The 26,356-nt window shown below is 44.8% G+C and overlaps 1 protein-coding gene across 1 annotated transcript in view; it reads left to right on the top strand.

Moving 5' to 3' along the window:
• ptpn13 (protein tyrosine phosphatase non-receptor type 13) overlaps positions 1-26,356 on the top strand; it is a 361,948-nt gene that overhangs the window by 53,872 nt on the left and 281,720 nt on the right. Inside the window, exon 3 of the mRNA XM_070871054.1 lies at positions 25,247-25,416. Coding sequence (XP_070727155.1) covers positions 25,247-25,416 — 170 coding nt within the window. The remainder of the gene's footprint in view (positions 1-25,246; positions 25,417-26,356) is intronic.

Raw genomic sequence — 26,356 nt, 5'->3', positions numbered from 1 at the left:
GCCTGCAGTAGGTGAGTAGAAATGTAAATTTTTTTAAATTTTATTCATTTATTTATAATTTATGATTGATGACGCCTCTTTATTGTAAAAGTGAAGCGTTTAATGTTTGTAAACTTCCCTTCCCCTTCCCTTCCCCTTCCCCTTCCCCCCCCCCCTTCCCCGAATCTCTCGATCCCTACGCCTGATTTATAAGTGTTGGCAATGTTTTCTGAGTGTACAAAAATCTACACGTACTCCATGCTAAGTTAGTTTGGAGTAAGTTTTCGCTGCCTAAACTTGCAAAACAGGCATAAGTGGCTGGACATGCCCCTTTTGAAAAAAAAATCTGTTCTAAAATGAAACTATTCTAACTCGCTAGAACTGGAGCTAACTAATGCCAAGAATTGCAATTTCTAAGATGCACCATTCTAAGCTAGTTGCTCCAACAAAATAGGAGCATCTCAGGCCGACACTGGAGCCCAATATAAGCATGGGAATTTAGTCAAGTATGGTACTAATTCAGTGTCTGATACAAAAGTTATGCAGTAACATTTTTTAAAAATGGGATCTGCTGAAGTTAGCGTTATTCAGATAATGCTCAGGAATGTTTTCATGCTACACCACCACTGCTTTCTTTGTTGTGGAAAGTGGCTCTGAACATTTCCTGTTAAGTGAAAGCACCTCACAGGATAAAGAGATGAAGAAAGAAAGCGGTGGTAACAAAAAAAAACAGTCTTCTTGTTTCCTACTTGTGCCCTGGCTGCTCTTCAGGCAGTTTTCATGAGTGTTACGCAGGCCATGGCTTTTCTTCTGACTTTTGAAAAAGGATTTAAACAAATCGTTAAAATCTGCTTTGGTGAAGTTCCTCTTTGTAATATTTTTAAAAAACCATGAGCAGAGATCCTGTGAAAACTCCTTGTGGATGTGTTAATTCACTGCTGTAAATTCACTTCTGGTGACCGCCAGTGCTTCTCCTGCTGTGAACTCAGATTTTAGAAAACTTGGCATAAACAAAGCCCTCTACAAGTACAAAAGTTTATGGACAAAACAATATTACATTTCTCTTTGAAAACTGGACAGTCTGTTTGTATTCCTGGCTTGAGTGAAAGCTGAATAATCCAATTTTTAAAATTTCAATTTTGGTTCTTCTTTGTGAATGTAAGGAAGGTATTCCACATGTTTAGATGTTCTAGAAACATAGAAAATAGGTGCAGCAGTAGGCCATTCGGCCCTTCACGCCTGCACCACCATTCAATAAGATCATGGCTGATCGTTCATCTCAATACCCCTTTCCTGCTTTCTCTCCATACCCCTTGATCCCTTTAGCCGTAAGGGCCATATCCAACTCCCTCTTGAATAGATCTAACGAACTGGCATCAACTGGCATTTTGCTGAATTTTTGACAGGCGAATCACATTAAAGTATTGCCTTGGAGGATAGCCTTTAAGGAATTTAAAGACAACCAGATTTGTCTTAAATCTTAGCTCCATTTGTTACAATCAATGACCCAGATCCGAATTAGTACCAGCATCAATAAAACCCACTTTAGGGATTTGTCTCAATGTGGTGCTGATTTAGACATAAAGCTATGTAGACTGGCTGCTATCTGAATCCCTGCTTCATGCTTTACTCCCTGTCATCATCATCATAGGTAGTCCCTCGAAATCGAGGAAGACTTGCTTCCACATGGGTCCACCGATGTTTCACTGAAGGACCTGATGATCCCGTCCTGAACTCCAATTGAGCAAGTGGAAGATGCCTGAGCGTGGATTTTTTTAATGTATGGTGACCGTTGCACATCAGCCACCACATGGGCTTGACAGAGCTAGACCTTTATCCAGTGGCAAGGGTTAACCAGGATGACTGGAGACCCGCTCTGCTGCACGGACCTAGTGCGCACACATATCACCGTGTGGGCAGGCCCGTGCTGACCTGGGCACTCGGCTCTTCTGGGCCCCGGGAATTACAGTCTCTGTCACAGGTTGGACAGACAGCCGTTGAAGGAAAGGATTGATGGGACTGGTTTGCCGCATGCTCCTTCCGCTGCCTGCGCTTGGTTTCTGCATGCTCTCGGCGACGAGACTCGAGGTGCTCAGTGCCCTTCCGGATGCACTTACTCCACTTAGGGCGGTCTTTGGCCAGGGACTCCCAGGTGTCAGTGGTGAAGTCGCATTTTATCAAAGAGGCTTTGAGGGTGTCCTTGAAATGTTTTCTCTGCCCACCTTGGGCTCGCTTGCCGTGTAGGAGTTCAGAGTAGAGCACTTGCTTTGGGAGTCTTGTGTCAGGCATGCGAACAATGTGGCCCGCCCAGCAGAGCTGGTCGAGTGTGGTCAGTGCTTCGATGTTGGCCTGGTCGAGGATGCTAACGTTGGTGCATCAGCCATGAACTCATTGAATGGCGGTGCAGGCTAGAAGGGCCGAATGGCCTACTCCTGCACCTATTTTCTATGTTTCTATGTTTCTATGTCCTCCCAGGGGATTTGCAGGATCTTGCGGAGGCATCGTAGGTGGTATTTCTCCAGCGATTTGAGGTGTCTACTGTATATGATCCACGTCTCTGAGCTATACAGGAGGACGAGTATCACTACAGCCCTGTAGACCATGAGTTTGGTGGCAGATTTGAGGACCTGATCTTCGAGCACTCTTTTCCTTAGGCAGCCGAAGGCTGCACTGGTGCACTGGAGGCGGTGTTGAATCTCATCTTCAATGTCTGCCCTTGCTGACAATAGGCTCCCGAGGTATGGAAAGTGGTCCACGTTGTCCAGGGCCGCGCCTTGGATCTGGATGACTGGGGGGTAGTGCTGTGTGGTGGGGTCAGGTTGGTGGAGGATCTTTGTCTTACAGATGTTTAATGTAAGTCCCATGCTTTCGTACGCCTCAGTGAAGATGTTGGCTATGACTTGGAGTTCAGTCACAGATGTGCGCAGACGCAAGCGTCGTCCACGTACTGTAGTTCGATGACAGAGGTTGGGATTCTCTTGGATCTGGCCTGGAGACGACGAAGGTCGAACATGTTCCCACTGGTTCTGTAGTTTAGTTCCACTCCAGCGGGGAACTTGTTGAGTGTGAGGTGGAGCATTGCAGCGAGGAAGATTGAGAAGAGGGTTAGCGCGATTACGCAGCCCTGCTTGACCCCGGTCCGAATATGGATTGGGTCTGTAATGGATCCATTGGTCAGGATCACGGCTTGCATGTCGTCGTGGAGCAGGCACAGGATGGTGACGAACTTTTGGGGGCAGCCGAAACTGAGGAGGTCGCTCTATAGTCCCTCGCGGTTGACAATGTCAAAGGCCTTTGTAAGTTCAAAGAAGGCCATGTACAAGGGTTGCTGCTGTGCCCGGAATTTTTCTTGCAGCTGTCGCACTGTAAAAAAATAATGTCCGTTGTACCCCATAGAGGACAAAATCCGCACTGCAACTCCGGTAGGAGTTCCTCAGCCACAGGGAGAAGACGGTTGAGGAGGATTCTAGCAACAACTTTCCCAGTGGCTGATAACGGGGAGATTCCTTTGTAGTTGCCGCAGTTGGACTTGTCCCCTTTTTTAAAGATGGTCACGATTACTGCGTTTCAGATCTCCCGGCATGCTCTCCTCCTTCCAGATGAGAGAGATGAAGTCATGCATTCGTGCCAATAGTGCTTCTCCGCCATTCTTTAGTGCCTCACTGGGGATTCCATCTGCTCCCGTTGCCCTGTTGTTCTTGAGCTGGCGGATGGCCTTTTCTACTTTGTGCAGGGCTGGGGTTTTGCTGAGATGGTGATGGGTTGCATGCTACAGGATGGAGTCAAGGACACTCTCGTCAAAGGCAGAGTCTCGGTTAAGGATATCTTCGAAGTGCTCCTTCCAGCGGGTCCCTTGATGAGTGTCTCCCCTTTCTTGGCCAGCAGTGGGGTGGGGCCTTGGGTGTTTGGGTTGTAGGTGGCCTTGACTACGGGGAAGAATCCTCGCACATCATAGCTGTCGGCCAGTTGCTGAATCTCTTGTGCTTTTTTCACCCACCATCTATTCTTTATGGGTTTTTTGTTGGATCTCGGCCTTAAGCCGTCTGTAATGCTGCTTTGCTGCTCCCGAGTTGGGTGGTTGTTTTAGATTCAGAAGTGCCCTGCGCTTGCGATTTATTCGCTCTTGGATCTCCTGGTCATTTTCATCAAACCAGTCCTGGTGTTTCCTGGTTGAGTGACCGAGCGTCTCTTCGCAGGCATTGGTTATGGAGGCCTGGAGGGCAGACCAAGTGCTGTGGGCATTCTGTGTCTCGAGGTCATCAAAGGATGCCAGTTTAGCAGTGAGGCACGGGCTGTAAAGGACTCTCTTAGCTGGGTCTTTGAGTGCCCCAGCGTTGACTTTTTTGCGCCACTGCTTCTGCTGCCGTCGCTGCTTTGGGGCTCTGTTGATGTTGATGATGATGGAACAGATTAGGCGGTGGTCCGTCCAGCATTCGTCAGCTTCTGTCATGGCACAGGTGATGTGCACATCCTTGCGATCCCTGGCTCGGAGGATGACATAGTCGAGCCGGTGCCAGTGTTTGGAGCAAGGGTTTTGCCACGATGTCTTGTACTTGTCCCTCTGGCGGAACGAGGTCATGCTCTCTAGGCATTTTGTCAGGAGTAGGGTATCGCTGGAATTGGTTTTCCCTACCCCCTCTGTGCCGATCACGCCTCCCCAGAGGGCTGTGTCCTTGCTGACCCTGACGTTGAAGTCACCGAGGAGGATCAGTTTGTCGTCCGTAGGGACGGGGGACAGGGATTTTTCGAGGTTGGAGTAAAAATCCTCTTTGGTCACGTCTGTTGCATTGAGTATTGGGGCGTACGCACTGATAACTGCCGCATTGGTTCCGGGATAGGGTGAGTCGGAGAGTCCCTGCCACTGCTAACTCAGCGGCTCACACATTTGGAACTAGCTACTCTGAATAGTCATACATTGAATTACCCACACTATCTACTGTGCACGTGTGCACCTTCTATAGGTTTATGCGGCAATAGTTTACGTGGCAGCAAGGATGAAGTACAGATGTTAAGTGCAACTGTCCATCTGTGCAGCTGAAGCAGCTCCACTGAATTTGGTGCTGTGTATTTGGGATACTGTGTCTGGATATGGGACCAGAACACAGCATAAATACAATACAGCTTACAGTCAGCCTGAGATTGATATCCATCCTATTAACTAACAAAGTGGCATTTATTATTTCTTATAAATTGAAGTGACAAATGCAATTTTACTTCTGGGAACAATGTCATCAATACACATTTTTTCTTTATATTATTATGAATGGTATTTAACTTACCATTCACAACATTACCATAAGGAGATATGGATATGACAGAGTTAAAATATAGAATACTCTCTTCAGCACATAGCGGTGGTAACTTCTTTTAATTGGTGGATTTCGTTTGGGTGCGAAGTTTATAAAAAAAAATTCATTCCAAACCTGTCCACTTCCAGTTTTAACAGAGGCGATTCGGGGGGGTGGGGGGGTGGTGATCAATCCCCACAATCACTGACTCCCCACTCCCCCGACCTCCACGATCGCCCCCCTGCCCCTCACCGGCCTCCACGATCTCCGATCGCCACGATTACGAGTTATTCATCCAGAACTCCCACCCACTGTGTCCCCTGCCCCTCCCCCCCCCCCCCCCCCCCCCACCTCTCCATAGCCCTAAGTAAATATCAGGGCCAGTGTATCAAATGCAGAATTCCCTCGGGGAAAGAGAGAGAAAAGCCTTACTTGAGAACATGTTCATCACGGCATGGACCATGGGAGAGAGACCAGAAATAGTACTGCTAGATACTAGCCCATTGAGAGTTAATTAAAATGTACCGGTGACCTCAGGAATAAGCGATAAGAAGCCGAAGAATGTGGAAAACAAAATGATGGAAAGTGAGGTAATCTACACCCATGTCAATCAATAGTAGAATTTTACCCATTGGTCATGCATATATATTCAGTACATAATGTGGGCTTATGTACTAATATTTTGCTTGGGAGCATGTGCTTATCCCACCTGTCTAGCTACATTAGCTGCAGATATTAACTATCAGAAGTCATATTTTTACAACATTAATTGCTTTAGGCTTGATGGAGTTAATGACTGTCGTATTCTTACACATTCTAAAACAATTCTTGGCTCTGATAACTCCAACATTGGAGGAGAGTGGGCAGGGGAGGATTTTTGGACGGGAAACCCAAAAGTAAGGGTTTCCCGCAGGACCTGTCGATTTAATCTGTTGGACAGGACCAGTTTTAAATTCTCTCAACTGGTTTCCCACCTGACAGCCAGCCAACTTGACTGGCTATCAGGTTGAAAAGCAGCCAGGGAGTAGGTCGAAGGCAAGTCTGAAATCGCGGGGGGGTGGTGGTGTCTAACATTGTGCTAGAGTGGGGGAAGTCTGACATCGGGGGTGGGGGGCTGCGGGTGAAGGAAGGTTGGTCGATCGCGGGGGTGGTGGGTAAACAGGGAAGCTTGTTGGCTGGGGAGGGGGAAGCACTCCTGCTCCTCCTGGCCCACAAGCAGTGCTATAAGGCACTAATGGATCAAGCCCTCCCTTCAGCTGCCGGGTTTCCTGAGCCTCAGGAAACCCGGCCTACAAGTGTTAGAAATAAAACTTCACTTAAAATGGAGGCACACAGCCTCCTTATAATATTTTAGTGACAGACCCATCTCTTGAGAGCAGTTTGGTCATTTAAAAAAAAAGTTATAAACCTCTGCCTCCCACCACGTCTTCTAATGTTTACATTTTTTTAACGTTTGTATAAAAATAATAGTTTAGTAGTAATTTGCAAAAATAAAGTACTATTATCAGTATTTATTGAGCACTGTGTGGTTTATTCAGCAAATTTAATTTCTATGGGGAACATAAATCTCATAAAAGTAATCATTTACACAATCAGGAGCCAGAGGGGCATAGGGACACAAACGTCTCCAAATCTGTTAGGGATTGGAATGCTCCACTTTGTGTATTTTTGATAAATAAGAGATGCCAGCAGATACGTTATAAATAAATAATCTGTTACTGACATACATATTTTGCATTAAAAGTATTACTTTATCTGTAGTATCGTTTATTATATAACATGTCCTAGCTGATTTAGATTATTAGAAACACTTTTTAAAAAATAAAACTAGATCAGCAGTCATCTGTTGAATGGGATGCAAATGACCAGCTCATCTCTAGTCTCATCATAATAGTGGCATATGGAATTATAGAATTTCAAAGCACAACATTTGGCCCATTGTGGTGTACTAGCTCTCTGAATGACTGAGCCACTTAGTCCTACTCTTCTATTCATTCCCCATATCCTTTCAAATGTTTCTTTAAGTATTTATCCATTTTCCTTTTAAAAGCTAGTATGGATTCTACTTCCACCACTGGTTCTGGTAAGGCATAGGCATATAATGTCTTACAACCAGTGTTACCTTTTAAGCCGCGTGGCTGCACAGCACTCTGGACCTCTTGTGCAGCCGGCTCACTGGTTTTTCAATGGGAAAATCCATGCACACATGGTATTTTGAATGGGGCCGTGCACCCAAAAACAATTTAAGGGAACATTGCTAATGACCCTCTGCATAAAACTACATTCTCCTAACCTTTCCCTTTGTTCTTTAGGTGGTGATCTTAAATTTATGGCCTCTAGTTACTGTCTCCTCATATTAGTGAATCTCTTCTGCACCTTCTCCATGATCTTGGCATCCATCCTAAAGTAGGGTCCCAAAAACTGAACACAATATTCGAACTGCACTTAAATTATTTGAGAGGTTTTTTTTGTTTGCTCATCAAGTTGAGTGGTTAGTACTGGTAAATGGAACAACTTTCTTCGTTTGGCACTCTGTCGTCATCAAGCATTTCAAGCACAGTTGGCTCAGATGAGGAAAAAGTGGGGGTATGGGACTTCGTGCTCAAGCCCAACTATGTGCATCTCAGCCCCAAATGTAGTAAATGATTCTGTTTCTTACAGGAGCCATCTCTATTGACTCTTTGGGTACAATACCTTTTGCATAGGACCGTTGCAGCCAAAAGAAAGAGGAATCATTAATTCCCTAATTGTAGAGTTATGTTTGAAACCAGAGATGAAAGGCCACTATATAACCAATTGCATCAACTAGACCCCTAATGATATCTGATACTATATCATGGCTGCTCTGTGCACCTGCATGTGCTGGAGATGATTATACTGGGCTAATTAATGAGTTCACTGATTTGATAGGAAATTATCTGATTAACTGGTACAGCTCTTATAACTAGCTTATTGATGAAATTTTTATTAATGACGGAACAAAATTTTAAGTTTGTTATCTCCTGACTTCCAATTCTTGTCAACCAGAGCTCACACTAAACCGCTTCGCAAACATTGTGTAAACAGACTATGATTGGATTATGTCATTATGGGACTACCTACAATAGTAACTAAAGTTTTAATAACTAAAGCTGATCAGTTTATATGGTCATTTTGAACATATTCAAACTTGAAATGTCTATAATTAACATAGAATTTGCTCAGTAGTGTAAGTGGATATCAAAGATTTACTTTACAGAAACATAGAAACATAGAAAATAGGTGCAAGAGTAGGCCATTCGGCCCTTCGAGCCTGCACCGCCATTCAATGAATTCATGGCTGAACACGCAACTTCAGTACCCCATTCCTGCTTTCTCGCCATACCCCTTGATCTCCCTAGTAGTAAGGACTACATCTAGCTCCTTTTTGAATATATTTAGTGAATTGGCCTCAACAACTTTCTGTGGTAGAGAATTCCACAGGTTCACCACTCTCTGGGTGAAGAAGTTTCTCCTCATCTCGGTCCTAAATGGCTTACCCCTTATCCTTAGACTGTGACCCCTGGTTCTGGTAACATTGGGAACATTCTTCCTGCATCTAACCTGTCTAAACCGTCAGAATTTTAAACGTTTCTATGAGATCCCCTCTCATTCTTCTGAACTCCAGTGAATACAAGCCCAGTTGATCCAGTCTTTCTTGATAGGTCAGTCCCACCATCCCGGGAATCAGTCTGGTGAACCTTCACTGCACTCCCTCAATAGCAAGAATATCCTTCCTCAAGTTAGGAGACCAAAACTGTACACAATACTCCAGGTGTGGCCTCACCAAGGCCCTGCACAACTGTAATAACACCTCCCTGCCCCTGTACTCAAATCCCCTCGCGATGAAGGCCAACATGCCATTTGCTTTCTTAACCGCCTGCTGTACCTGCATGCCAGCCTTCAATGACTGATGTACCATGAGACCCAGGTCTCGTTGCATCTCCCCTTTTCCTAATCTGTCACCATTCAGATAATAGTCTGTCTCTCTGTTTTTGCCACCAAAGTGGATAACCTCACATTTATCCTCATTATACTTCATCTGCCATGCATTTGCCCACTCACCTAACCTATCCAAGTCACTCTACAGCCTCATAGCATCCTCCTTGCAGCACCCAACTTAGTGTCATCCGCAAATTTGGAGATACTACATTTAATCCCCTCATCTAAATCATTAATGTACAATGTAAACAACTGGGGCCCCAGCAAAGAACCTTGCTGTACCCCACTAGTCACTGCCTGCCATTCTGAAAAGTACCCATTTACTCCTACTCTTTGCTTCCTGTCTGACAACCAGTTCTCAATCCATGTCAGCACACTACCTCCAATCCCATGTGCTTTAACTTTGCACATTAATCTCTTGTGTGGGACCTTGTCGAAAGCCCTCAAAGTCCAAATATACCACATCAACTGGTTCTCCCTTGTCCACTCTACTGGAAACATCCTCAAAAAATTCCAGAAGATTTGTTGAGCATGATTTCCCTTTCACAAATCCATGCTTACTTGGACCTATCATGTCACCTCTTTCCAAATGCGCTGCTATGACATCCTTAATAATTGACTCCATCATTTTACCCACTGCTGATGTTAGGCTGACCGGTCTATAATTCCCTGTTTTCTCTCTTCCCTCCTTTTTTTAAAAAGTGGGGTTACATTGGCTACCCTCCACTCGATAGGAACTGATCCAGAGTCAATGGAATGTTGGAAAATGACTGTCAATGCATCCGCTATTTCCAAGGCCACCTCCTTAAGTACTCTGGGATGCAGTCCATCAGGCCCTGGGGATTTATCGGCCTTCAATCCCATCAATTTCCCCAACACAATTTCACGACTAATAAGGATTTCCCTCAGTTCCTCCTTCTTACTAGACCCTCTGACCCTTTTTATATCCGGAAGGTTGTTTGTGTCCTCCTTAGTGAATACTGAACCAAAGTACTTGTTCAATTGGTCTGCCATTTCTTTGTTCCCTGTTATGACTTCCCCTGATTCTGACTGCAGGGGACCTACGTTTGTCTTTACTAACCTTTTTCTCTTTACATATCTATAGAAACTTTTGCAGTCCGTCTTAATGTTCCCTGCCAGCTTCCTCTCGTACTCTATTTTCCCTGCCCTAACCAAATCCTTTGTCGTCCTCTACTGAGTTCTAAATTTCTCCCAGTCCCCAGGTTCACTGCTATTTCTGGCCAATTTGTATGCCACTTCCTTGGCTTTAATACTATCCCTGATTTCCCTTGATTGCCACGGTTGAGCTACCTTCCCTTTTTAATTTTTACGCCAGACAGGGATGTACAATTGTTGTAGTTCATCCATGCGGTCTCTAAATGTCTGCCATTGCCCATCCACAGTCAACCCCTTAAGTATCATTCGCCAATCTATCCTAGACAATTCACGCCTCATACCTTCAAAGTTACCCTTCTTTAAGTTCTGGACATGGTCTCTGAATTAACTGTTTCATTCTTCATCCTAATGTAGAATTCCATCATATGATGGTCACTCTTCCCCAAGGGGCATCGCACAATGAGATTGCTAATTAATCCTCTCTCATACACAACACCCAGTCTAAGATGGCCTCCCCCCTAGTTGGTTCCTCGACATATTGGTCTAGAAAACCATCCCTTATACACTCCAGGAAATCCTCCTCCACCGTATTGCTTCCAGTTTGGTTAGCCCAATCTATATGCATATTAAAGTCACCCATGATAACTGCTGCACCTTTATTGCATGCACCCCTAATTTCCTGTTTGATGCCCTCCCCAACATCACTACTACTGTTTGGAGGTCTGTACACAACTCCCACTAACGTTTTTTGCCCTTTAGTGTTCTGCAGCTCTACCCACATAGATTCCACATCATCCAAGCTAATGTCCTTCCTAACTATTGCATTAATCTCCTCTTTAACCAGCAATGCTAACTCACCTCCTTTTCCTTTTATTCTATCCTTCCTGAATGTTGAATACCCATTGTGGAAATGCAAACAGACTTTTGTATTATGCATTTAAATTGACAGTCCTCGACTGTTTTGTTCAAGCGTCACACTTTCTACTCCTATTGATGGTTGGGAATAGGCAGTCTGGACCATTATCTCTTCTGATGTTGCCATCAATGCATCTTTGTGATTGTCTGGCAAAATATGTGTTTCTGGAGGGTGGGCCAGTTTTTCAATGAGAGAGTGCACCTACTGCCTTACATTGTACCTTCTAGTGATCTAGCCATAAATAACAACAACAACCACTTTTATTTATATAGCGCCTTTAACGTAGTAAAACATCCTAAGGCACCTCACAGCAATGTTATAAGACAAAACAGATAAATTTGACACCGAGCCACATAAGAATTTACGGCAGATGACCAAAAGCTTGATCAAAGAGATAGATTTTATGGAGCGTCTTAAAGGGGGAAAGAGAGGTAGAGAGTTGGAGAGATTTAGGGAGGGACTTCCAGAGCTCAGGGCCGACGCAGCTGAAGGCACGGCCACCAATGGTAGAGCGATTATAATCAGGGATGCTCAAGAGGGCAGAATTTGAGGAGTGTAGACATCTCGTGGGGTTGTGAGGCTGAAAGAGATAACAGAGATAGGGAGGGAGTGAGGGCATGGAGGGATTTGTAAACAAGGATGAGCATTTTGAAATCGAGGCGTTGCTTAATTGGGAGCCAATATAGGTCAGCGAGCACAGGGGTGATGGCCGATTGGGACTTGGTGCGAGTTAGGACAAGGGCTGCCGAGTTTTGGATGACCTCACGTAGGGTAGACTGTGAGAGGCCAGCCAGGGGTGCGTTGGAGTAGTTAAGTCTAGAGGTAACAAAGGCATGGATGAGCGTTTCAGCAGCAGATGAGCTGAGGCAGGGGCGGAGGCGGCAATGTTACGGAGGTGGAAATAGGCGGTTTTAATTATGCCACGGATATGTGGCCGGAAGCTCATTTCAGGGTTAAATATGACGCCTAGGTTGTGAACAGTCTGGTTTGGCCTCAGATGGATGCTAGGGAGAGGGATGGAGTCAGCGGCTCGGGAACACAGGGTGTGGCGGGAAATAAAGACAATAGCTTCGGTCTTCCCAATATTTAATTGGAAAAAATTTCTGCTCATCCGGTACTGGATGTCGGACAAGCAGTCTGACATTTTAGAGACCATGGAGTGGTCGAGAGAAATGGTGGAGAGGTAGAGCTGGGGTCATCAGTGTATATGTGGAAACTGACTGTGTTTTCGGATGATATTGCCAAAAGGCAGCATATAGATGAGAAATAGGAGGGGGCCAAGGATAGATCCTTGGGGGACACCAAAGGTAATGATATACGGTAGTGGGATGAGAAGCCATTGCATGAGATTTTCTGGCTACAATTAGATAGCTAAGAATGGAACCAGGTGAGTGCAGTACCACCCAGCTGAACGATGGTGGAGAGGAGTTGAGAATGGAGTGGTCAACAGTGTCAAAGGCTGCAGACAGGTCCAGGAGAACAAGGAGGGATAGTTTACCTTCGTCACAGTCACAAAGGATTTCATTTGTGACTTTGCTGAGAGCCATTTCAGTACTGTGGCAGGAGCGAAAACCAGATTGAAGGGATTCAAACATGGAGTTCTGGGAAAGATGGTCACGGATTTGGGAGGCAACAACACATTCAAGGACTTTGGAGAGGAAAGGGAGGTTGGATATGGGACAGTAGCTAACGAGCACAGTGGGGTCAAGGGTTGTTTTTTTGAGGAGAGGAGTGATGACTGCAGATTTGAAGGAGAGGGGAACAGTACCTGAGGAGAGAGAGAGAACCGTCAACAATGTCGGCTAACATGGGAACCAGAAAAGGAAGTTGGGTGGTCAGCAGCTTAGTGGGAATAGGGTCAAGGGAACAGGAAGTGGGTCTCATGGACAAGATGAACTTGGAGAGGTCAAGAAGGGAGATCAGAGAAACTAGAGAAAGATGTGAGTTTAGGGCTAGGTCAGGCGGGAGCCACAGAGAAAATTTGGCCCAGTGGGCTAGGGGAAGGAAGGGAACTTGCAAAGGCAGCTGATCGATGGTCTCAAAGAAGTTGAGACAAAGAAGTCCATGAGCTCCTCACATTGTTGTTGGAGGTGAGTGTGGCAGAGACCGGGGAGAGGGGTTTAAGAAGACGGTTAGCAGTAAAGAATAGAATATCTTTGCATTCCAGAATGATCCTGGAATAGTGAGCAGTTTTTGCAGATAAGAGTAAGACCCGATAATGCTTTATGTGGTCGAGCCAGATCTGGCGGTGAATAGTTAAACCAGTTGTCCGCCACATCCATTCAAGTCTGCGCTCCTTGGACTTCAGGGAGTGAAGATGAGGGCTGTACCGGGAGAACGGCCAGGGTGAGCGAGAGTAATTATTTTAATAGGGACTAAGGCATCAAAGGTAATGGTGAGGGTGTGGTTGAGCAGATCGGTAGCTGCAGAAATGTCATGGTGAAAGGAGGGCCAAAGGCTGGACAATTTGGAGTTCATAAGTGCAGTTGTAAGAGAGTTCGGAGAGACTTTTTTTTCCAGGGGCGGATGCAGAAGGAAGTAGGGTTGGGTGTGGGGAAAGGGGGATGTGGGTGGAGAGCGATACAAGGAAATGGTCAGCAATAGTGAGGCCACGAGAGATGGCAAGGTCAAGGGGGTGGCTGTGAATATGGGTTGAGGAATCCATGGAGGAAGAGATTAAGGGAGGACAGGAGGGTAGTGAACTCAGGAGAGGATGAGAAGTCGCTTGGTGCAGAGGCTGAGGGAGGAAAGCAGTGAAGATATATCAGTGATAACATTTTTATCATACTTGGGTGGGTGATAGAGAATGAGAATTTTAAATGAGGTGAAAGGGGTGGAATAAGGTAAGATGCTCAAAGGAGGAGACAGTGCAGGAGGAGTAGGGGGACAGACCAAGGTATGATTTTATGATGAGAGCCACACCGGCACTTCGGTCTGGGTGAGGCAAGTGGTGGAAAGTTTGGCCAGTTGGGGCGGCTTCATTTAAAGGTGAGGTGTCATCATCCCTTAGCTAGGTTTCCATCAGGGCCATGATGTCAATGCAATCATCAACGATAAGCTCATGGATGGCAAGGGTCTTGTTCGCAAGCGAACGGACTTTCTGCAAGGAGATCCGGGGAGGATCGGTGATGGCGAATCCACTGCCAGCATACACAGGGTCAGCGCTTGGAGGAATGAGTTAGATGGGGAGGAGATTACATAGAAAACATAGAAAATAGGTGCAGGAGTAGGCCATTCGGCCCTTCGGGTCTGCACCGCCATTCAATGAGTTCATGGCTGAACATGCAACTTCAGTACCCCATTCCTGCTTTGTCGCCATACCCCTTGATCTTCCTAGTAGTAAGGACTACATCTAGCTCCTTTTTGAGTATATTTAGTGAATTGGCCTCAACAACTTTCTGTGGTAGAGAATTCCACAGGTTCACCACTCTCTGGGTGAAGAAGTTTCTCCTCATCTTGGTCCTAAATGGCTTACCCCTTATCCTGAGACTGTGACCCCTGGTTCTGGACTTCCCCAACATTGGGAACATTCTTCCTGCATCTAACCTGTCTAACCCCGTCAGAATTTTAAACGTTTCTATGAGATCCTCTCTCATTCTTCTGAACTCCAGTGAATACAAGCCCAGTTGATCCAGTCTTGATATGTCAGTCCCGCCATCCCGGGAATCAGTCTGGTGAACCTTCACTGCACTCCCTCAATAGCAAGAATGTTCTTCCTCAAGTTAGGAGACCAAAACTGTACACAATACTCCAGGTGTGGCCTCACCAAGGCCCTGTACAACTGTAGTAACACCTCCCTGCCCCTGTACTCACATCCCCTCGCTATGAAGGCCAACATGCCATTTGCCGCCTTAACCGCCTGCTGTACCTGTATGCCAACCTTCAATGACTGATGTACCATGACACCCAGGTCTCGTTGCACCTCCCCTTTTCCTAATCTGTCACCATTCAGATAATAGTCTGTCTCTCTGTTTTTACAACCAAAGTGGATAACCTCACATTTATCCACATTATACTTCATCTGCCATGCATTTGCCCACTTAGCTAACCTATTGGCAAGGTTAGACCCCCTTGGGCAAGCTGGGTGGCAAGGTCGGTGAGAGAGTATGATGGGACAGTTGGGGTTGCTGCTTGTGAGGAGATAGCGATGATTGCCATGGTGGGCCTTTCGGACGATGCCAAGAGAGGCACCGAGGGAAGCTGCAGGCTTGTCTAAAAGGAAGTCGAGCCTGGGATAGTGGCACAAAAGTAGGAAGGTCGAAGAGTAATGAACAGTTGGGGTAGGGATTTGGGACGGCAGAGTATCAGAGAGGAGAGATGAAAGACGGCATGACAACAAGAGAGACTGGTCAGGGAGGGATAGAGAGAAAAGAAAAAGCGGGAGAAGGAAGTGGAAATAGAAGTGAATGGCTCGGGAACAAGGAAGCAAAATGCGCATGCAAATAGACATGGGGGGAAAAAACTCAATTTACATAGTGAATAGGGAATAGGTTGATGACAATAGTAGAATCAGTATAATCAAGATCAATTATATTAAAACAAAATTGATTAATATATACATTAATTATACGTAAATTTAAAATCAAAAATTGAGTAATTGAAAAGTTAAATTAGTTTCTAGCTGTCTCATTAGAAACATAGAAAAAATATAGAAAATAGGTGCAGGAGTAGGCCATTCGGCCCTTCGAGCCTGTACCACCATTCAATAAGATCATGGCTGATTATTCCCTCAGTACCCCTTTCCTGCTTTCTCTCCGTACCCCATGATCCCCTTAGCCTTAAGGGCCATATCTAACTCCCTCTTGAATATATCCAATGAACTGGCATCAACAACTCTCTGCGGCAGAGAATTCCACAGGTTAACAACTCTGAGTGAAGAAGTTTCTCCTCATCTCAGTCCTAAATGGCTTACACCTTATCCTAACACTGTGTCCCCTGGTTCTGGACTTCCCCAACATCGGGAACATTCTACCCGCATCTAACCTGTCCTGTCCCGTCAGAATCTTGTACATTTCTATGAGATCCCCTCTCATCCTTCTAAACTCCAATGTATAAAGGCCCAGTTGATCCAATCTCTTCTCATATGTCAGTCCTGCCATCCCGGGAATCAGTCTGATGAACCTTTGCTGCATTCCCTCAATAGCAAGAACGTCCTTCCTCAGATTAGGAGACCAAAACTGAACACAATATTCTAGGTGAGGCCTCACCAAGGCCAGATACAACTGCAGTACGACCTCCCTGCTCCTATACTCAAATCCCCTAACTATGAAAGTCAACATACCATTTACCTTCTTCACTGCCTGCTGAACCTGTATGCCAACTTTCAATGACTGATAAACCATGACACCTAGGTCTCGTTGCATCTCCCCTTTTCCTAATCTGCCGCCATTCAGATAATATTCTGTCTTCACGTTTTTGCCCCCAAAGTGGATAACCTCACATTTATCCACATTATACTTCATCTGCCATGCATTTGCCCATTCACCTAACCTGTCCAAGTCACCCTGCAGCCTCCTAGCGTCCCCCTCACAGCTCACACCGCCACCCAGTTTAGTGTCATCTGCAAACTTGAAGATATTACACTCAATTCCTTCATCCAAATCATTGATGTATATTGTAAAGAGCTGGGGTCCCAGCACTGAGCCCTGCGGCACTCCACTCGTCACTGCCTGCCATTTTGAAAAGGACCCGTTTATCCCGATTCTCTACTTCCTGCCTACCAACCAGTTCTCTATCCACATCAATATATTACCCCCAATACCATGTGCTTTGATTTTGCACACCAATCTCTTGTGTGGGACCTTGTCAAAAGCCTTTTGAAAGTCCAAATACACCACATCCACTGGTTCTCCCTTGTCCACTCTACTAGTTACATCCTCAAAAAATTCCAGAAGATTTGTCAAACATGATTTCCCCTTCATAAATCCATACTGACTTGGACCGATCCTGTCGCTGCTTTCTAAATGCACTGCTATTTCATCCTTAATAATTGATTCCAACATTTTCCCCACTACTGATGTCAGGTTAACCAGTCTATAATTACCCGCTTTCTCTCTCCCTCTCTTTTTAAAAAGTGGTGTTACATTAGCTACCCTCCAGTTCATAGAAACTGATCCAGAGTCGATAGACTGTTGGAACATGATCACCAATGCATCCACTATTTCTAGGGCCACTTCCTTAAGTACTCTGGGATGCAGACTATCAGGCCCTGGGGATTTATCGGCCTTCAATCACATCAATTTCCCGAACACAATTTCCAGCCTAATAAGGATATCCTTCAGTTCCTCCTTCTCACTAGACCCTCAGTCCCCTAATACTTCCAGAAGGTTATTTGTGTCTTCCTTCGTGAAGACAGAACTAAAGTATTTGTTCAATTGTTCTGCCATTTCTTTGTTCCCCATTGTAAATTCACCTGAATCCGACTGCAAGAGACCTACGTTTGTCTTCACTAATCTTTTTCTCTTCACATATCTTTCGAAGCTTTTGCAGTCAGTTTTTATGTTCCTGGCAAGCTGCTTCTCGTACTCTATTTTTCCCCTCTTAATTAAACCCTTTGTCCTCCTCTGTTGAATTCTAAATTTCTCCCAGTCCTCAGGTTTGTTGTTTTTTCTGGCCAATTTATATGCCTCTTCCCTGGATTTAACACTATCCTCAATTTCCCTTGTTAGCCAAGGTTGAGCCACCTTCCCCGTTTTACTTTTACTCCAGACAGGGATGTACAATTGCTGAAGTTCATCCATGTGATCTTTAAATATTTGCCATTGCTAACCCACCGTCAACCCTTTAAGTATTCTTTGCCAGTCTATTCTAGCCAATTCACACCTCAAACCATCGAAGTTACCTTTCCTTAAGTTCAGGACCCTAGTTTCTGAATTAACTGTGTCACTCTCCATCTTAATAAAGAATTCTACCATGTTATGGTCACTCTTCCCCAAGGGGCCTCGCACAACAAGATTGCTAATTAGTCCCTTCTCATTACACATCACCCAGTCTAGGATGGCCAGCTCCCGAGTTGGTTCCTCGACATATTGGTCTAGAAAACCATCCCTAATACACTCCAGGAAGTCCTCCTCCACCGCATTGCTACCAGTTTGGTTAGCCGAATCAATATGTTCAATATGTAGATTGAAGTCACCCATGATACCTGCTGTATCTTTATTGCATGCATCCCTAATTCCTTGTTTGATGCTGCTACTGCTTGGTGGTCTGTACACAACTCCCACTAGCGTTTTCTGCCCCTTGGTATTCCGTAGCTCCACCCATACCGATTCCACATCATCCAAGCTAATGTCCTTCCTAACTATTGCATTAATGTACACAATATACATCAATGATTTAGATGAAGGAATTGAGAGTAATATCTCCAAGTTTGCAGATGACACTAAGCTGGTGGCGGTGTGAGTTGTGAGGAGGATGCTAAGAGACTACAGGGTGACTTGGACAGGTTAGGTGAGTGGGCAAATGCATGGCAGATGCAGTATAATGTGAATAAATGTGAGGTTATCCACTTTGGTGGCAAAAACATGAAGGCAGAATATTATCTGAATGGCGGCAGATTAGGAAAAGGGGAGGTGCAACGAGACCTGGGTGTCATGGTACATCAGTCATTGAAGATTAGCATGCAGGTGCAGTAGGCTGTGAAGAAGGCAAATGGCATGTTGGCCTTCATAGCTCGGGGATTTGAGTATAGGAGCAGGGAGGTCTTGCTGCAGCTGTACAGGGCCTTGGTGAGGCCTCACCTGGAATATTGTGTTTAGTTTTGGTCTCCTAATCTGAGGAAGGACGTTCTTGCTATTGAGGGAGTGCAGCAAAGGTTCATCAGACTGATTCCCGGGATGGCAGGACTGACCTATAAGGAGAGATTGGGCGTGTATTCACTGGCGTTTAGAAGAATGAGAGGGGATCTCATAGAAACATATAAAATTCTGACGGGACTGGACAGGTTAGATGCAGGAAGAATGTTCCTGATGTTGGGGGAGTCTAGAACCAGGGGTCACAGTCTAAGGATAAGGGGTAAGCCATTTAGGACCAAGATGAGGAGAAACTTCTTCACTCAGAGAGTTGTTAACCTGTGGAATTCTCTTCTGCAGAGAGTTGTTGATGCCAGTTTTTTACATATATTCAAGAGGGAGTTGGATATGGCCCTTGAGGCTAAAGGAATCAAGGGGTATGGAGAGAAAGCAGGAAAGGGGTACTGAGGTGAATGATCAGCCATGATCTTATTGAATGGTAGTGCACGCTCGAAGGGCCGAATGGCCTACTCCTGCACATAGTTTCTATGTTTCTATGTTTACTGTTTTACAAGTTACACAGTTCTGACAAATACAGGTGGAGTGTCTGAAATCCAGAAACCTTGGGACTGAGGCCGTTCCAGATTTCGGGTATTTCCGGATTTCACGATGTCTTTCCGACATCCCGAATCCGGAAATGCCTGAGCCGAGGTAAGGGGGCCTGGGGCGGGCGGCAGGGCCTGGGGCGCTTGACGGCGGCGGGGCCTGGGGAGTCCGGCGGGCTGGGGGTGTCGACGGTTCCAGGTTCGGCAGCGTCAGCTGCAGGTCGGGGGTTTCGGTTCAAGGATTGGCGGCCGGGATAAACCTGCGTTGATGACCTGTTTTTTTTAAAAAAAAAAAGGTAATTTAAAGTTTTTCTTTTTTAATTCTTTTTCAGCGATTTAATAGGTAAGAATTTTGTGAATGTGCTGTGAGTTATTGTTTTTTGGAAATTTTTGGGGTGTTTTTCCCTCTCCCTGGGCCCAACTCGCAACGGTAGTCGGTTTAAAAAATCTCCAGATTTCGGAACATTTTCCGAATACCGGACGATCCTGCCACGGATCGGCCCGGTGTCCAGATTCCGGAACATTCCGAATTTCGGAACTCTGGATTTCGGACGTTCAACTTGTACATACTTTAAGGGTCTTGTACAGCTTGGCTTTTCTTCATATTTGGGCAGGATTGCTAATTGGCAGGCTAGGACTTTAATCTCATTGGAAAACTTGGATCAAATGGGGGAAGGAGAGTAAGAGGTCTGGTTAAGCACTTCATTGTGGAATTATCGTATAGCCCACTCTCCTGCAGTTTTTTATTATTGCTCACGTTCATTGTGGTATGTTAAATTCAGCATGATGGCTGATGTGTACATATTCAATTTTTCCACGAGCCACGTTGTCTGTGCACAAACAGTAAATTTCAGCTTTATTCATGCCAGCACTGCATCCCTAAATAGCTTGCCTGTCAAGAATAACTTTACCCTGTAATTTTAAAGCTCGAGGATATAGTTTTGTTCGTTCATCATCCTTGTTTATATTTTTGATTGCTTTAAAAAGAAAAATAAGCTGACTGCTGTAATTTAAAAATTAATATATTTTACTCTGGTGACATGTCGATTTAAAATGTTTCAGATTTTACCAATTTTTTAGTAAATATGGATGCCAACCATATTTGTTTGCATATATACTATCGGGGCTTTATTTTCGCCACCATTGGGTGCTGTTTTTTTGGCGTCCGGTGAATTTTTTTTGGAGCAATCTTAATTTTGCAACTTTCCTCAAGTTTGTACGCCGGCGGCGACGTCAGCGCCAGATTTTTTGCCGCAGGTCTAGTTGAAAATTGATTTCCGCGCCGTTTTTGGCCATTTAACTAATTTTCGGCAACACCGATTTTTTTTTTCAGGACGGCGCACTTAAGTACCGATCAGTAAAACCCTACATTAACTTAAGGAAATCGATGCTGAGTATTTTTGAGTTTTTGCAGCGAGGGAAGAAGACAATTTAAAACACAAATTCATGATGATTTTTGCAGAGGAACTCTGAAAATAACTCAAAGTTAATTTTTCCCACAGAATGTTAGAAATTAAATTTTTTCCATGTTATGTGAGAAGGCAAATTGTGATTCCACCCCACCACAGAATCTCTGCTCACGCGGCTCCAGGCATGGGTCCAAAGAGTGCCGGCTGGCCGGCAGCAGGATCGCTCCCTCGGCCGGACACAAGCACAGGAGCTCAGCGCTTGGTTTCAACACCCGCCCCCGGGCTCAGCTTGTAAAGAAGCTCGGGGGGAGGGGTGGGTGGAATACAAGCGCTGACCTCATGTGTTTCTGTTCGGCTGAGGGAATGATCCTGCCAGCATGCATTCCGAGCTGTGCATCGGAGATGGCACAGCACAGCAGCAAACATACATATTTCGGCAAAAGCTCGTAGTGCCTTAAATCACTCTGTGTCACGTCTCCATAGGGACAGAGCTTAGTGTTGTGCATGCGCGCAGACCAGGGTGTGGTTCGTTCTACTAGGGCGTCACCCAGCAAAGGTATGTGTGCTGTGCTTCAGTAAGTACTGTCTCACAATAACAAGAATAACAAAATTAAGAATAATAGTTATGGGTGCAAATATTACTATGCTTCATGTAGTAAGGTTGGTTTACGTGCATGCCATGCAGAGGCAACGGATAATACGATGCCACCATCGCAGAAACCAGATAGCTCGGGCATTAATGGGGAGGAGGCCATACCCTGATTGAACCTACAAGGACAGGTGCTCGTACCTACACCTGAGTGAGGCAGACTGCATTCGCAGGCTGCGATTTAGAAAGGAGGTCATCACCGAGATCTGCCAGCTAATCGGGGCAGACATACAGCCAAGAAGTGAAACCCGGAGCACAAAGGACTGGAAAATCCAGCCCAAAACCTTGGATACAGATGCACAAATCACTAAAAATAGCGACACTGGTTAAGAAGGGCATAATTTTAAAAAAACGAAGGAGAAAGGAATAGAAAGATATATTGATGGATTTAGATGAAGAAATGGGGGAGGAGGCACGTGTGGAGCATAAACACAGGTTAGGCTGAATGGCCTGTTTCTGTGATACTGATCGAGTCTAATGACCGTACAGGAGCTGTCTGTCCAGTTCTTATTTATACTGGGATAAAAGCAGGCTAGAAAATATGTAATCTCCGATTTTTTTTTTTAGCCCTGTCTGTTCGTGCCTCCCACTACTTTTGGGAGCATCGAGGCTGCCCGTCACAGGAAGGCAGGCCCTCAAATATTTGAATAGAATAGAATCATAGAATGGTTACAGCACAGCCATTTGGCCCATCGAGCACATGCCGGCTCTCTTCAGAGCACCTCAGCTAGTCCCACTCCCCTGTCCTTTCCCCGTAGCCCTGCAAATTTTTTTTCATTTAGCTAGTTTCCAATTCCCTTTTGAAAGCCACAATTGAATTTGCCTCCACCATCCTTTCAGGTACTGCATTCCAGATCATAACCACTTGCTGCGTAAGAAAGATTTTGGTTCTTCTGCCAATCAACTTAAATCTGTGTCTTCTGGTTCTCGACCCTTCCACCAAAGACAACAGTTTCTCTCTAACTACTCTGTCCAGACCCTTCATGATTTTGAACACCTCTATCAGATCTCATCTCAACCTTCTCTGCTCTAAAGAGAACAACTGCGGCTTCTCCAGTCTGTCCATGTAACTGAAGTCCCTCATCCCTGGAACTTATTTTAAATCTTTCCTGCACCCTCTCTAAGGCCTTCACATCCTTCCTAAAGTGCGGTGCCCAGAATTGGACACAGTACTCCAGTTGAGGGCGAACCAGTGTTTTACAAAGGTTCATCATAACTCCCTTGCTTTTGTACTCTATGCCTCTATTTATGAAGGCCGGGATCCCGTGTGCTTTTTTAACTGCTTTCTCAACCTGCCCTGCCACCTTCAACAATTTGTGCATATACCCCCAGATCTCTCTGTTCATGTACCCCCATTAGGATTGTACCCTTTAGGTTAAATTGCCTCTCCTCGTTCTTCCTTCCAAAATGTATCACCTCACACTTTTCTGCGTTAAATTTTATCTGTCATGTCCACCAGCCTGTCTATGCCCACTTTTTTAATTTATCACTATCCTCCTTACTGTTCACCATACTTCCAAGTTTTGGTTCATCTGCAAATTTTGAAATTATACCCTGTATACCCAAGTCCAAATCATTAATATATATCAAGAAAAGCAGTGGTCCTAGTACCGACCCCTGGTGAACACCAGTCTGAAAAACAACCGTTCACCACTACTCTCTTACTTTTCTGTCACTTAGCAAATTGCATATCCATGTTGCCCCTGTCCCTTTTATTCCATGGGCTTCAACTTTGCTGGCAAGCCTATTATGTGGCACTTTATCAAACGCCTTTTGGAATCCATGTACACCATGTTAACCGCATTGCTCTCATCAACCCTCTCTGTTACCTCATCAAAAAACTCAATCAAGTTAGTCTTTAACTAACGATTTGCCTTTAATGGCTTTCCTTAATTAATCCACATTTGTCCAAGTGACTGTTCATTTTGTCCTGGATTATCGTTTGTAATAGCTTCCCACTACTGAGGTTAAACGGACGAAATAATAAGGTATTTCAGACCCTAATGCAGTTTTAATTCTGAAGTGCGCAAATCATACACCGTCCCAGAGCCCCAAAAAAATCTAGCAGTCAGCAGGATCAGGTTTAGAGCAGATCCAAGTAAGTTGTGGGCCAGGAGGAACATTTTTCTGGACAGTGCCAATGCAATTGATAATAAATATCCACCACAATTGAGCCTGACCCTGCCCTCACCTGACCTCCACACACACGAAGTTCCAGCAGAAGTGTCAGGATAGACATCAACAGTGACAACTCTGACTGACTAATTTTCCCCATTCCGTGGCCTTTGGGTGTCCCCTCCAATCCTAGTTGAGATCTGCTAGCTCATCATAGACCAAAGATCAAGGGGCCGAAATTCATCCCCGCCGGAAACGGGGCATGTACCACTGTTTTCACCGCTGCGATGGATGAAGTGACCTCTTGCGCAAAATTCAGCTTTGTCTTTTATTTTCAAGAGGGCCGGAAGTGGCGGTACGCGCTTTGATGATGCACTTGGGAGGGTTCGGCAGCAGCGGGGCAGAAGTGGAAAAACCGTCCAGGTGAATTTCGCGAGCGGTGCCCATTTGACAAAAAATTGGCGGCCATTTGACATTGTTGTGTGGACGCCGATTTCCGGTGGTATCAGGCGTTATTGGGAGGCTGGATTTTGGCCCCCAAATGTAGGAGCTTCTTGGTTTATATAGAGCAGTGTTCCACCATATTTATTTACTTCTGAGCTTTTGGGGTGGGACATTTCTCCCCATTTTAATTTGGTGGAGATTTAGTTACGTACTACAATAACTTTGACACTAACAATACAACCAACATGGTAGTTTATAATGATTTGGCAAACGAGCCAAAGGTGGGCAGTGGAAACATTAGAAGGACACCCTCAAAGCCTCCCTGATAAAGTGCGACATCCCCACCGACACCTGGGAATCCCTGGCCAAAGACCGCCCTAAGTGGAGGAAGTGCATCCGGGAGGGCGCTGAGCACCTCTAGTCTCAACGCTGAGAGCATGCAGAAATCAAGTGCAGGCAGCGAAAAGAGCGTACGGCAAACCAGTCCCACACACACCTTCCCTCAACGACTACCTGTCCCACCCATGTCAAAGTCTGTGGCTCTCGTATTAGACTGTTCAGCCACCAAAGAACTCACTTCAGGAGTGGAAGCAAGTCTTCCTCGATTCCGAGGAATTGCCGACGATGATGATGATGATGATGATTATATTTGAATATGTTGTCATCCTGAAGTTTAATTGTGTTTTGGCTCTGCCAGTACAATCTTGAAAATAGCTGTTGCAGATTATCACCAATAGCAAAAGTGAGCAACCTAAAAGAATAATGCAGTCAGTAATATACAGTAATTGAGAAGACAATGTTCATGAAGAAAAGAAAATTGCTATTTGAAAGAAAAATTGAATGGTTGAAAAAGCATTGTAATGCTGAAAGTGTTCATTGTAATAAGATATCATTTACCTTGCCTTGTTCTCAAACTCAGCAGAATATATAATTTCCAGATGTGTGGAGCTGCTGGTATATGTTAGCAAGAGGTGGGTGTACAGTAGGTCAGAATGTCTGTATAAATGATGTGTTGGTGTTTTCTCTTTTCTACAGCTGACCCTATTGCTCTAGGTTTTATCATCTCTCCCTGGTCTCTGCTGCTGTTACCCTCCGGCAATATTTCTTATACTGATGAGAATGTTTCCAATCAGGATCTGCGAGCATTTACAGCCCCTGAGGTTTTGCAGAGTCAAACTTTGTCCTCGCTTTCAGATGTTGAAAAGGTATGGGAAGCTATATTTGCTTAAATTTTCTGTATGCATCATCAGAAAGCCATGTCAAAAAGTTGAAATGTGAATGCAGTGAAAGTGTTATGTTTAAACATTCTGTGTATCTGGCTAAGACCGCTGGTTTATATAATCTGTTGTATTTCAATTTCTAAATGCAAGTTTCACTACCTAGTGCTGTGCTGAATTTAAATTGCTAAATGATGTTTGCATCTGTTTCAAGAATTTATTGTGTTTAGCTTTAAACGATCTTGGCAGAGGCAGCTCTTGCTCACCAGAAGTGCATTTTGGGAAATAGCGGGTATGCTCTCAATAAAAATTGATGCTCATAATATTGTGGGGATTGCATTGACGCAGTTAGCTGCTAAAGGGAGAAGCACTCCTAATCTTTGTCTATTGGCTAGGCTCAAAACTGTTGATAATGAGCAAATCCTAGGAGTGAGATTTAAATTAATAACTCAACCATACACACATACAAAAATCTGATTGAAAGCTTCTAGCTGCATATGTTCCATTGTTACTGGTCATGGCCTGTTCATGTCTTAATCAGAGTTTGCTGTCCTATTGCTGCGATGCAGCTGCTCCTGGTAACTACCGGGAGAAACATTTTAGCCAGTTGCCTGGAAGAGGTTGTCGCACACAGGGATGGGTGGCCATTGGTTGTAGTATTAAAGTTAGTTAAAGCACAGCCGTGCCAAGACATGTTTTTACAGTTTTTTTTTTAAAGCAAGTATGGTAGCTTTCTGGAGCATGATTCACATTGTAATGGTTAACAGAACTGACTGAAAATAGATACTAAGTCAGTCATTAAAAATCACGCTGGAGGGGTGAGTAAGCACATGTATTTAAGTGATGTAAGCAAGGAATGAAAATATGCATTGTGCTTTTATCAGGGTGAAAATAAAGCTAATCGATCAGGACAGTCAACCCATGGCAT

This window comes from Pristiophorus japonicus, chromosome 2 (assembly GCF_044704955.1).
Source record: "Pristiophorus japonicus isolate sPriJap1 chromosome 2, sPriJap1.hap1, whole genome shotgun sequence".
In the NCBI taxonomy this organism is placed as follows: Eukaryota; Metazoa; Chordata; class Chondrichthyes; family Pristiophoridae; genus Pristiophorus; species Pristiophorus japonicus.
This window is presented reverse-complemented; position numbering and strand designations above follow the sequence as displayed.